The sequence below is a fragment of the Mastigoproctus giganteus genome, chromosome 1, assembly GCF_048544385.1.
Source record: "Mastigoproctus giganteus isolate SK-2022 chromosome 1, ASM4854438v1, whole genome shotgun sequence".
Lineage (NCBI taxonomy): Eukaryota > Metazoa > Arthropoda > Arachnida > Uropygi > Thelyphonidae > Mastigoproctus > Mastigoproctus giganteus.
Genome location: NC_143575.1, coordinates 148,735,781 through 148,750,229, shown reverse-complemented (window position 1 = coordinate 148,750,229; position 14,449 = coordinate 148,735,781). Strand labels below are relative to the sequence as shown.

Below are 14,449 nucleotides of genomic sequence, written 5' to 3'. Positions count from 1 at the left end.
GATTCAACAAGATGTTAGAAGCATTCGGGAGGTAGGGCCAACCAATCTATGTGTAATGCGGCTAGCAATGCAGTTTGTTTGTTTGGTTTTTTGTTTTTTTGGTTTTTCATAAGCCTCAAACTAACATCATTATAATGGACGACTTTAGCCTCCCCCTGCCAAAATATAATTTACAAATGAAGTTGCTGTCCAACTCCTTTTTAATTCTAGAAGCTAAAAAAAAAAAAATCAATGTCACTGTTACAAGAGGTAATCAAGTACATGATCTTGTTTACTCTAATCTTCCACTTCAAGAAAATCTTAGCAGCAACATTACATTTAAATCTGACAACAAAAGTATAAAACTACAAGCAATAATTTGATTCAGAAATCCTGCCCCCCCCCCCTCTGGAATTCACTAAAAGAATATTATCAATTAAATTCCTTCAGAAAGAAAAGTTTTTGCAGCTCTTAAAATATTACCCATGAGATTCTCTCAAAACCTTTCTTCTAATAAAATGGCTGAATGAAAGAAAACAGGATCGGCATCCAAACTTGTTAGACTTTCTTTTCATTCCAAACCTTAGTTAAAATTCCACCTGAAACCATACTTTAAAAGTAAGTAAAAATGTCACAGACAGTGGAAGAAATACAGCACTTCATCAGCACATAAAATATAAAAAGAGCAGAACATTGTTTCGACTCAAAAAAATTCAGTGGTACAAAAGTTATGTTATGTCCCACGTTAAAGCACAATAAAAGAGCACTTTCTACAAAAATAACAGCTACCTTACAGCACGATCTAGTTTTAAAATGGATAAAATTCAATATGGAAACAAGCAATTTTGACATCTGCACTGAAGATATGCAAAACATACTTAAAGAATTCAATTCTTATAAACAAGCAGACAGCATGCAACATGATATGCCTCCCAGTCAAGCCCTGATAATTAACCAACTTGTGAACAAGAATACAGTTCAATATATAATTAACCAATTACACTTTGATAGTAGTGAAGGCCCTGATGGCATCCTTATTTTTATTGTTAGATTGTACAGTGCATACATCATTGATTTGTTAGTGCATATCATTTCCAGGTGCATTTCCCAGTCATTCCTTAAAAGATAATGGAAGACTTTCAGAATTACGCTGATTCCTAAAAAAAAGCTTGAAGTAATAACCATACAGGCTATCGACCAATTGCTGTTTCATCAGTAAGTAGTAAAATTATTGAAAAAATCATGCTCCCATATCTTCGACATGCAATCTTCATTAATGCACCTGTCGTGTGCACTTTTGTCCTAGAGGGTGCTCCACAACAACTAGCCTAGCTGACACCATTGTGTGCATCCAAACTGCATTTCAAGATAAGGCACAATGCGATGTTTTTTACTTAGACATCAAAGGTGCTTTCGACAACATAGATCTCAAGAAAGCTTTTGAAATACTAAAAAATCATTTTCTCATTGACACAATGATTATTTCCTGTCTTCAGTACAGCCTAAATCGCAGATTTCTCCTCTTACCCACTGGTACTGACAATATTCTCGTTACAACCTCAACAGGCATTTCTCAAGGAGGTGCTCTCCCCAGTAACTATATTTTCAGCATCACTTCTACAAGAAAATCCAAATCTACTGGCATATGCTGATGATTTAAAGTTATTTATTATCTCCAAAGCCAGGAATGATATCGCAAAGTTAGCTATGATGCAAATTTACAGATTTGTGAAATGAAGTATCTGAAAGATCTCAATATGACCAAAAATGCAGGAAAATCTGCTCAAATTACTTATTCCCTTCAGAAACAACCCAACCACATAGAAATAAAAATTGCAGATGTCCTAAACCCAAATGTCTATGCCCACAAAGACCGTGGAGTTTTAGCAAAATGGATAATCAAACAATAAACAGCAGCGATTCAAGACAAAAGAACAGTCATTAAGCATGTTCAAAGATACATCTTTCCCCTTCTGTCTTAGGCTTCTGAAATCTGGTGCTCCTCAAATAACCGTAAAGAAATTCCTTGCCCTAGAATATTGGGTTCTGAGATGGCTCAATAGTAAGCTTCATTTTCCCCATATAATATCCAGGCAACAGCTTAGGAAAACTTAAAAAGAAAGCCTTTTTCAATAGATGACCAACGAGTCTGGAGTCATGCTTCTTACAAAGTTAATTACTTCTGCATGCAATTCACCAAACTTAGCCACTATAATAGTTGCTCCCAACAGAAAAAATTCAAGAAACCAACAATTCAAATCCAATCTCACCAGACCCAAACAATCAATCAGTATGTTCCCCAATGCATCCCTTCACTTCATAAATCATTACAACACTGATTGAAAAAGTTTACTCAACTCTGAAGCCTACAGGAGTCAGATTTCCAATCAAATGAAGAGCAAACAATAGCAGCCTGCCTGCAACCCAGTAACTGCAACTGAAAGCCAAATGTGCTGTTCGGCAAAACTTTTATTAATTCTTTGTATAATTCCTACTCATTAATAATGTTTATATGAAATCTGCTATGTACTCGATTATTTTATTTTCTTTGTACCATATTATCTGCCCCTAGCCATGTGCTGTGATGGGCTTGCTGTATTTGCAATAAATGAATATTTATTTATTGTAATGGTCAGGCCATTACAATAAATAATACAAAAGAATAAGTGCTGCATACAAGTCCGGAGGCCTCATTTTGGGAAGTATATAGAGTTATATAGCTGGCATAAGTACAAGGAACAGCAAGGAGATTAGTGAGGGGAAGAAAGGGTTGCTCTAACCAAGAATGACTTAAGTTTTACAAATTGCAATGTTTGGAGACTAGGCACCTGTGACATGATCTGATTGAGCTGTATAAAGCCTTGAATGGTTTGAGCAACTCAGTGCTGATGGGATTCTTCCTCTTGCTCAGATTGCACCCCGAAGAGGGCATAAATTCAAGTTGAGGAAAGACAGTTGTAGAATAGATGTGCTGAAATTTGCCTTTAGCAAGTGGGGTGGTTGATTGCTGGAACAAACTTCCATCGGTCGTTGTGGAAGTTGATAGCTTAAATAAATTCAAGGAAGAACTAGACAAAAGTTTGGAGCAAATGGATGGGTGAAATGGGAAAGTTTTTTTTAAATTTTGGCTGATGCTGTATAAACTTGCTTTCTTGCATCATATGCTTCTACTAATGCTAATTACAAGCCAGCCTAACCATTGTTACACCATAAACAACCTAACTGAATGAAAGACTGTTGCATGGGAATTCATGTGTTTATTTTATTTTTCAGTAAACCTGTGTAGGAGACAAAGTCAACAACTTGGTTCTACTGGTGGCACAGTAAACTTGCAATGCAAGAGTGGCTTCCCCAAAGTCAGGAGTAGTGAGAATGGCATGGGCACCCCAGGTAGCAATGAAATAGCGCATGATTTTATGTTAACACTAATTGGGCTCATGCCCAACTGATCCATGAATTCAAAGGCGCCTCCGTAGCCAGGTGGGAAGGAGCAACAGTGCGTAGCACATGCTTCTTGATTAGACCGGAGTTCGAGCCCGTTACCACCAAATACAGAGGATGCGGAAAGGTCAGGGAAGGACCACCGCATATCCCGGAGTAATATGGCCTTAGTTGCTAATGCTCCTAAAAAACCAAATAACAATAAATAACCATGAATTCAAATAAATAAATAAAGAAATAAATTGTGAAAAAAACCCCAGGGGCTCACTTCTAGTGAGTATGGGCTTGGCACACCCAGGGTCCTGAGCTGGATATCATCATTCTTCTCTTTCTTGGTGATTCCTTTCTACTTCTCTTTCTCACTCACTCACTCACTCTCACTCTCTCTCTCAGGGTAATTCAGAAATTTTTTTTTCAGCTGGTGCAACATAAGCCTCAGGCTTCCTTGCACCATATGGCTAATAATAATAAATAATAATAATAACAAAAAGTCAAGTATTAAATTAATATACCTCAGTAAAGGCTGTTGAAAAACCTGCCAGTCCATGAGCATAATAATATTTATTTTCACCACCTTCTCGAATATACTGTAGTGCTGAAAAAAAAAATAAATTAAGTGAGGTAATACAGCACAACTTTAATTATATAATATCGGTGTAGATACACCACAGTTTACTCATAAATTTGAACTATTTATGTAGTGTAATGGCATCATTTACACTACATATGTAGTTCAAATTTATGGGTAAACTATGTGTATCTACACCGATTTTATATAGTTATTTAATTAATTACCTAAATCCATAAGAAATTATGCCTTGTGCATTTCGTCTTTTAGCACAACTTTAATGTAACATGGATATTAGGTGACAACTTTAATACCAAAGTTATAAGCAAAGCATATTATAGTCTAAAAAATTTACCATTTTTTTCCCCAGTTTTTTTTAATATAAATACATTTTACTTAGTAAATAAATGCTTAATTTACTAATGTTTTATGAGTATACAGACTCTAAAATATACAGGTATATTTTTATCTAGTTTAGCCCTTAGCAGTTTTTGCTATCCTAAGTGTAACTTCTAGTTGAAGATAGGATGTCATGTGCTGTTGTTTACAAATATTTACTTTGTAACTAATGTAATGCACTTGATGAATGGCACCATATTCCCCTCCAGAGGTAGCTGTTTGTAATTAGCATTCTGTGGAAATGCTCTTTTATTGGATTTCTAACTGGCAGAGAGAGAAACTGAGTATCTAGTAATTAGTCTCTGACAAGTCCTATTGTTTACAAAATTATTTTGCAAATGAACACCAAACACATCAGAGTGAATTCCAGTCGATTTTTAGCTAATTTTCCCTCTCAGAAATACAGTAGTAGGATGTACTGTAGATACAGTATTCACTTTTTCCAGTTTCCAATATGAAATTGCTAGTTCTTTGAACATACTACTTTTTTTTTCATAATGTGTTTTGGGGGAAAGTATCAATTGATAAAAATTGATCCTGTCCCCCAAAACTAAATTGATCATAACAGTATATCCAAAACAATGGCATGAAGAGGCACATTATAACGATTGCACTGTATTTCAAAAATACAGCATAGTTTACAATATCATCAGAAAATTTAATTCAATAATTCAAGTGATATGATATTATTCAAAAGATATATAAACTAGTGACATGCATAAAATTAACTATCAGTTTAATGATCAATTAAAATAACATATTGAAAGAAATACATTCAGAATAATAAAACAGGATAGGATAGTGCTACAAATGCATTCAAATGAAGTGGTCAATAAATTGGTTCCATATCTGTGCACAATCTGCAAAACTTAGACACCACATCATTAAAGTAAGCTGTTTAATATATGCCATGTGCTGCATTTTTGGCATGTAAGCAAATAATAATAATTTAGGATTTATAACAAAAATACAAGCAAAAAGCAAAGCATAGCATTAGGGTCGGGCACTACCTGTGATTTCCCACATCTGCACAAGCAAAGCAATGAAAAAGAAATAGTAATTGCCGGATTTCTATTAGTCCAATTTTAATGAAATTTGAGAAAAGCTTGAGAAATCATTCTGAAAGAGCCAAACATAAAATTCTACGAAAATCCATATACTGGAAATCAGGGCTGGCCTTAGGCCAATTGTACCGATTTGGCCCCGTGCTTGGCAGAAAAATTAAAATTAAACAAAAAAAAAAGGAAAAAACAGATGGAAAAAAAGAGATAAATAAAAAGAAAAAAGAGAAGGAAAATTTTTTTTTTTTAAGTTAAAGTATTGATTTTAAAACTTTTCAGCAACACCAGTGTCAAATATAAGTATACATCATAATCTGATTTATTTTAGTGTTGGTGAATTTATTTTACATTTTTTGTGTGTATGCGTATTCTGATTGTTGTAGTAGGGAAATATGTTTTATTATATAATACACAAATTTGTCACATAACAGTCTGGTTATGACAGTGTTGTCATTTTTAACACCTATCGTGACAGAATTGCTCTTTTTTTTTTTTTTTCTGAAACGAAAAACTGCAAGGACTAGGAATGAGATTACTATGCTAACAAGAGACACATCTGAATCTCCAATCCTCGCATATGACGTTCTGAACCTGACCATTGTATTGGGAGGAACCCTTCCTGTAATTAGCATTTATCTTGTGGTGTTCAAAGAGGGAATAAGCAATGACCAGGCAGAATAAAGTGTGTACTTCGGTCACTGCAAAGCATTAAGTTTATGGTTTTGAGTTTAATTTGCCATTTTCACAAGAACATTCTACCCTTGTCTATTGCTCTGTTTCTATACAGCCAACAAGACCTGGACTTTGTCATTGGCCATGAATAATACGTTTTATAACCGTCTTATATGTACTGTATCTGTTCTGTTTTTATTTGTGGTGGGAAAATTTGTTCAAAGTTAATTGAAGGAGTAAATTGGGAAAAGAGAGTAGGAAATGAAACAAAAAATTCAGCCAATCACAGAGATTTTCATTTGCTTTACAATCAGAAAAATAAAGTTCTGCAGCACTTTCAAGCATCATGTACCATTCTGTGATTCTACATTGTCAAGTGCCGTGATTCTATTTTTAAGTTTCTCAGAACATGAAAAAATTTACTCATTACACACTGCAAGTGGCCATCCAGATGAGAACATAGGGAGGGGTTGAGGTGTGGTGTCCACACCTCAACCCCTCAATAAGGAGGAATGCCACCCCTTTATGTTACCAGGCAATACTAGGTGGTAGATGACTCTTGCAACCGGTGCAATACCACCACTTTGCTTATTGGTGGAACCCATATTCAGTCTCCAGAGCAAAGCTCCGGCAGTCCCCCCCCATCTTCCATCATGCTGTATGATTGATATCTTTTGAGGTTATGATGGACATCATGACGAGATCCAATATTCCTTAAATTTTGAAGGTACAACTCTAAAACAGTGCCCGCAGGCCAGCCACTAGATAGTCCACCAGACTGAATCTATTGGTAACTCTTTGGGAGACTTCTGGATGAGCTAGTGTATAATCTGCCTCTACTCTGCAGGTAACGAGTGGAGGGAGTGTGAGTAGCGTGTATGTGTGGGGGGGGATTCAAGAGGCCACATTATGTAAAGGAGCTGGGTATATTCTTACCACATGTACCCCTTATCCAAATATTTCATTACTTCATACAGTATGTCCTTGCCACCTTTTCTTACTTCTGAATACACCATGAATTGTCAAAATAATAGAACAAACTTATCAGGAATAAGATCTAAACCTCCCAAACACTTCCTCATTCATTTCACATATATAAGTGGCCTTGGCTCTAATCTCAATGATATCCATTTCCACTTACAGTCTGCCAAACCCCATATACTTTTTCTGACAGAATACCAGTTATCAGTTGATTCAACCATTGCTCATCTCGGTTGTCCGAATTATTCACTATGATTCTTTTTTGCTCCAAAGGTATGTCCATTCTGATATTTCCTGTCAGAGACTTAATAATTTGGAATCTCCTCTTTTCAACCTTCTCTGGCTCTTTGACTTCCTCCAGTCCAACTTTGCTAACAGTGAGGTAATTTTCCTTGGTGATTTTAATGTTCACAACTCCATCTGGCATCTGTTTTCTAGCCACACAAACACAGCTGGTCGAGATGCCGAGGCTTTTGCAATTACTAATGACCTCGCACAGATTCTATGGCCTCCATAGCCAAGTGGTCAGTAGCAGGAGTGCAGTAGCACACGCTCTTTGAGTAGAGCATGTGCTACTGGGGTTCAAGCCCCTGACTGCTAAATAAGGTCGATCTGCCAACCGCACTGAACCAAAGTGGCAAATTATGATCCATTTTCATCAGCATGAATTGTTGAGGAGGCTTCCATCCTGCAGTGGGTTGATGATGGCTGCAGTTTACCTTTTTTTTTTTTTTACCAGAATACCAAGACAATCCTAACCACACAGCTAACAAGCTTGATCCTTTTCTCACAAACAACCCTTCTAAGTACATGGCTGAGGTAAGTGGTCCTCTAGGCACATCAGATCACAACTTGGTGATGGTCTGTTCTCCAATGGAGCCTTTTTCTTGTGGCCATTCTAAACCTTGTGTTGTGGCATTACAAGAATGCAAAATGGGATGACCGGCATGATTTCTTTTCTTCTTTTCCTTGGTGGCCTACTGTTTCAAAACTTCTAATGTCAATGTTTGTTCAGATCATGTCAGTGAAATTATTCTTCTAGGGATGAAATCATTTATTCCACAATCCACCTTAAAATCTCATCCTTTATCTAAACCTTGGTTTTCAAATAAATGTGCCAAGGCTGTTCAAAAGCAGAATACTGCATGTCATAATTGGCTTGTTTTCAAATCTTCAGGTTTATTTTCTGCCTACACCAAAGCTTGAACAATTGTGAAGCAGTTATTAATCAGCCCAAACTAGATTTCGAACAGGCTAAGAGCATAAAACCTTTTTCTAGTCCAAATGGTAGCTCTGCTACCATTTGGACTAGAAAAAGGTTTTTTGCCCATCACTGTTCCCACCTCTGTCAAAACCAGATGGTTCCATTGTCAAATCAGCCAAAGATAAAGCTGACCTGCTAACATCCTATTTTTCTTACATTTCATGTATTGATGATCTAGGAATTGATCTCATGTATTGATGATCTAGGTATTAATCTCATGTATTGATGATCTAGGTAAACCACCTCCCACCATTCCCAGTACACTCCATTCAATGCCTCCTGTGGTCTTCCATCAGAAGGATGTCAGAAGGATTTTGATCAATCTTGATGCTAAGAAAGCCCCAAGCACTGAAAGTATTTCTCCACTAGTTCCTAAAACCTGTGCTCCTGAACTTACTTCTGTTCTGCATCACCTTTTTCACTTTCTTATTCCAAAGGTGATTTTCCCTTCCGCTTGGAAATTTGCTTATATCCAGCCAATTCCTAAAAAGGGTGACAAATCCCTCCCACTCAATTATCATCCCACTGCACTTCTACTCTTTCTAAAGTAATGGAGAAATCAATTAATCACCAACTGTTAAACTATCTAGAAAGCTTCCATCTGATCAACAATCTCCAGTATGGATTCTGTCAGTGTCGATACTAGTGATAGTCTGGCTTATGTTACCAATCTGTGGACAAATTCAATGAAAAATTGTGGCATAAAGGTCTTCTAAATAAGTTTCCATCTTATGGTTTGCCAACTGTTTTTTGTAATTGGATATCCAGTTTTCTCTCTGACTGCTCACTGCTGGTAGATGGCTTTCTGTCTTCTAACTTCTCCACTAATGCTGATGTTCTCCAAGGTTAAGTTCTTTCCCCCACTCTTTTCCTCTTGTATATTAATGACCTTCTTCCATTGACTGGAAATCTTATCCATAGTTTTGCTGATGATAGCACATTGCAGTCAACATCCCAGTTTAAGAAACCTCGTCCAGCACAGACAGCTTCAACTTCGTGAATATGTACTACCAATATCTTAAATGTTGATCTCCAGTGGAGCAAAGATAACTTAATTGATTTCAATCCTTCTAAAGCTCAATTACCATCTTATATTCACAAAAAGGATTCTTCTGCTCCTATGCTTATCTTCTAGGCAAGATCATATATCTCTATTAGGAATTACCCTGCCTTCTAATCTCTCTCTCTCTCTCTCTCTCTCTCTCTCTCTCTCTTGGCATAAGCACATTACAAATATTGCTTCCTCTGCAGTGCTCTCTCTCAAGAAAATTTTGCCAGCCGGGTGGCATTTTGAAGCAGCCGGGTGAGAAAGTGTAATACTTGGCAATATTATAAAATTTCCTGTTATTTATAAATGTGACTTGAACGATCCAGAGCAAAAATTAATTGCATAATTTAACCAATACCTGTCGCATTGACATCGATTGCATAGTAAGTTCATATTAATATTGATTGATATCTGTGAGTAGTACCATATGGTACTGCAAGAATCACTTAAATTTTAGCCAGGCAGTCAGTTAAATTCACCGGGTGGTTGCCCATTCGATAGGTCCAGGGGAGAACACTGCTCTCCATCTAAAAAATGGGGCTTTCTTTCGCTCTCAGCATTACTTTTCTTCCAAACAGTTGATCATGCTGTACAAATCACAAATCCCCTACCATGAAATATTGTTCCTACATCTGGGACGGTGCCCTCAAGACCTTTCTCTCTCTCTCAGGCTTCTAGATTCCATTCAAAAGAGGACAGTTAGGTTAATTAATGAATCATCTCTAAAAGAGTCTCTACTCTGGCTCACAGACATTCTGGTTTCAGCTGCATGCCTTTTCTATAGATACAGAGGGTTGATTCAGCCTTTTGATAACGATTTTGACAGTCCTTTAAAACTACGAAATTCCATGCCACCGCCACTGGTTGTGTTCTATTTGTTTTCCTTGTTCATGGACTATTGCATGGCATCGTAATTTCTATTGAAGTAAAGCCGATCTTGTTCCATTCCTGCTGGCAGACTTTCCACAAACCTTCAACAGTTCTGGGGCGGCGGTTTCCAAGAGCTCTTTTCAAAAGTCCAAATGCGCAAAAATCCATGGGTACAGTGTCAGGATTTAACAGGTATATCTTCAAATGGGATCGACCGAATACCTGTCACTGCTTCCATTCTCTGCAAAAAAGCACGGGTGGAATGTGACTGTGGCTGGACGCTTTATCCTGGTGCACCCAGACCTTTTCAGCATCAGAACCGTACAATGCGGGTATTTCATGTTCAAACAGCAGCTGTAGAACTTCAGTCCGGTAATACACTGAGTTGACTTTCACATTTTTAGCAACTCTACGCAACTCAAATTTGCAGTTATAACAAAAACCAGCTACAACCATAAAACCTCAATCAAAACTTTCCTTGCACTGATGCGCCCATGTTGGAAAGGCCTTGTCACCCTGTGGACGGTAATAAATTGTTCGAATTTTGTTGCAATAGGAGAGGTACACCCACGCTTCGTCCAATGTTGCTACGAATTTCCACCTTTCAGCTGCCAGATATTTTTCGTAGAGTTTGTGCCTTGCTCCTAGTTGGTGTACAAGGGCCTTGTGCTTCTTCTCCAGTTGCAAATTTTCGTTGATTATGTGACAAATTGTTGACTGGGATGTTCCCACACGTGACACTATCGCTCTTTGGGTTTTTGGATTTTCACCGACGACGAGTAACTTCACTTTTCGTACTACCTCCCTCATTTGACTTGGATCAGGTTGCAGTTTCTTCAGTGTTTTCCGCCCACTTGCAGCAGCTTCGCGGAATTTTCCTTTGCCTTTCAAAACCTTATGGATACCGAACTTCGATACACTAAAATTTTTCGACTTGAACCTATCAATAATTTTCGCATAACTGTACCCTTCTTCGGAAAGTGTGGTTATGTAACCTTCCAACCATGGGTCCAATTTCCAAGATATGTCAACATTAAAACAACTTCTACAACTGATACACCTGTTCATAAGGTTGGGACTGCACCTGCGGGAAAAAAAATTTACATTGCTGCCATATGCCACAAGCAGGATTAATGTCAAAATCGTTATCAAAAGGCTGAATCAACCCTCCGTATTTCCATGGGTACTGTTCTTCTGAATTGGCTTCGATAATTTCTGCTCTCTCTTCCAAAGTAATCTGAACAAGTGCCGCAACTATTCAGCATCCTTTTACTATCCAACTTCAAACTCACAGAACTAACTTTTCTTCTTTCTCATTTATTCATTCAACTTCTGTTCTTTGGAACAACCTTCATTCATACATATTCCTGAAAATTACAATCTACAGAAGTTCAAGTCTAATGTCAATAAATATCTTCTTTCACCTTCTCAACCTTCAATCCATGCACAGTACTAAATACTGTAGGTATTTAGTACTGTGCATACCTCTCATTTTAGGGTTTTCATTAAAAAAAAAAAAAAAATTAAAACCAAGAGCTCCACTTCATTTATTAACGGACAACAATAAAAATATTTTTAGCACCAGCTAGTTTGTTTAAATGTATTACAATTATAATATAGGCACACAAATTTTCCCCAGAATGTTTTATAGCTGCAAATTAAACATGGCTTTGCTGTCATAAGACATAGAGATGATTCAATGTTTTCCTGCTCACCATAACTCTGTTACCACAGTTTACAGTTAGTTTTATGATATCAGAAAAACTGCCATTAAATGCTAGTGTAGGAATAGCTCTTTTTTTTTTTTTTTTTTCTTCTCTCTTTTTTTTTTTTTTTTTTATTAAAAATGCTTTTAAATTTATTTTCGAAAATTCCAAAAAAATATTTTTGGAATTTTTTAAAACAAATAATATATATTACACCCCTGTGTGTCACATGATAAATCAGCTGCCTACATTGTTTGGTTACTCATCTATATCCCATACATTATACATATGAATGGTACATCTGTACAATAAAGAGGGATAACAACAACAAATGTGCAGCATTAACCACCCACAAAATCATTAAATTTAGCTGTCAGTTTTACTTTTTTATTAATAAAAACTATTTCACAAACTTGATACTTTACATTCTACTGTCAAAGGAAGAAGCTTTTCAATGCTGTTAGTGTTTAAGTTTTTATCCAACAAGTAACATACTCCATTGGCCAAATACTGTGCTCTCCTCTGATTCTTCCACAAGTGACCACACGTCTGTAAATAGAATAAAAGAAAGGGTTGTTAAAATTTATAGAATATAATCTAAACATTTATAGAATATAGAATATAGGGTTGATGCCCTCAAAAGAATAAAGGAAGGGAAACCATCATTATCTGTTGCTTGAGCATGGGCTCGAGCAACAGGAAACATAATAACATCCTTAATGGCAGAGATCTCTGGTCCCACAGGAGGTAGCAATTGTCAGTGACTCTACTGTCACGGAAATGGAAAAAATAGGGCGTACAAAGGATAGGTGGAAAACGACCAGAATATATGTGCCAGGGGGTACAGTTGATGATGTTGAAGAGCTGCTATCATTTTTTAAGGGCACAGAAGGTGATTTTGTACATGTTGGAACTATTATTAAGAGTATGAGATCTGAGGAATTGCTTAAAAGTAGAGGATAATGCAGAGGAAAAAGTTATGCATAAGGAATAAATTTCAATGTGTCTGGAATTCTTTCCAGACATGATAAGGTCTATGCTTCTTAACAGGGAAGACTGTTTTTACAGGGATGAGATACTCTTAAATAGAAGAGGTGCAAGAATATTTGCTAGTGCTCTCAAGGCAGTGTTAGTAGGGTCAGAAAACTGCTAGCCTGGAGAGGAATATACTGACAAACAGATGAACAGCAGCCACAGACAAAAAGGTGAATCTTGCCCTGCTTCTACTGAGCCATATAGCAGCCTGAAAAGTGAGGTGTCAGAGATTACAGGGCCTGATGGGTGTCATGCAACAAGCAAATAATATGGGTTGTGTTAGGGCTACTAAGAACAAAAGCAAGTGCATGTATACGTGCAAGCACACTAATACTGGGATATAATACACAAATTTGATGAACTTGAAGTACTAGTTAAATCAGCAAATGAAGACATAGCAGTGATATCAGCAACATGGTACCACTTAAGCAAGTTATGAAGAATTTGAATAAGGTAAGTACACTGTATACAGGAAGGACAGGCAGAATAGAAGGGATGAGGAAAGAAGAGTAATGCTCTTGGTTAATAGTCACAAAGAATTTAAGGCAGTGCACCTAGATGATGAGGGCGGTCAGTACAGCGTTGTCAGTTTAGTGCATCATAAGCACTAGGAAAACTAAAATGAGAATAAGAGGTCTACTATAGGCCAAATGATTGATGAGTATAATGAATTACTACACATGCAGCTAGATCGGAATGTCTTATAACAGGAGACTTGAAGTTTCCAGATATTGACTGGAACTTATACAATCTATAACATGCTGCTGTAGAAAACAGCCATCGAACAAATTACAGAAATTTTCTGAGTTTATTGGATGGCTGTTTTCAACAGCAGCATCTATAGAGGCAACAAGAAAGAGCAATACTCTTGATCTAATAATCAAGTGACTCAACATGCATTAAAAATATCAAGATAAAGGAACCACTAATAATGGTGGTAGCGATTATAACATATTGATGTGAGACTTCAAGATAGAAATACTGTTAAGGGTAAGGAATAGGTATTTTGCTTTTATAAATGTGACTACAGTAGTCTTGGACAGTTTTTTAATTCCTTTGAATGGGACCAATTGATAATGTTAAGAGATGTAGATTAAGAAAACTGCAAAGAGATTAAGAGATGTAGTAAAAGATTCAGAGATTTAAACCTTGAACTATATCTTTTATGCTTCCTTACTTACGTTTTTATGATTTAAGCTCCCTTAGTCATTAAAAAGGGAAGTTCGTTCAACAACTAAAAGATACAGTTCATGGTTCTCATCAATTCTGACATTCACTTAAATGAAGTGAAGTGAATAGTGGCAGAGAAGAAAAAAGCATGGGATGATTATAAATTAGCAGGAAATCCTACAGCAAGCAGAAACTAGTAATAGTAGTAGTGGCATCTGATGCAAGAAAGCAAGTGTATGAGCTTATGCAGCAACA

At 36.7% G+C, this 14,449-nt stretch overlaps 1 protein-coding gene across 1 annotated transcript in view; it reads right to left on the bottom strand.

Moving 5' to 3' along the window:
• Positions 1-14,449, bottom strand: part of LOC150091190 (integrin alpha-9-like) — a 570,795-nt gene that overhangs the window by 490,448 nt on the left and 65,898 nt on the right. The window contains exons 4-5 of the mRNA XM_090382714.1: positions 12,415-12,538; positions 3,933-4,015 (exon numbers count right to left, since the gene is read on the bottom strand). Of these exons, the coding sequence (XP_090238840.1) occupies positions 3,933-4,015; positions 12,415-12,538 (207 nt within the window). The remainder of the gene's footprint in view (positions 1-3,932; positions 4,016-12,414; positions 12,539-14,449) is intronic.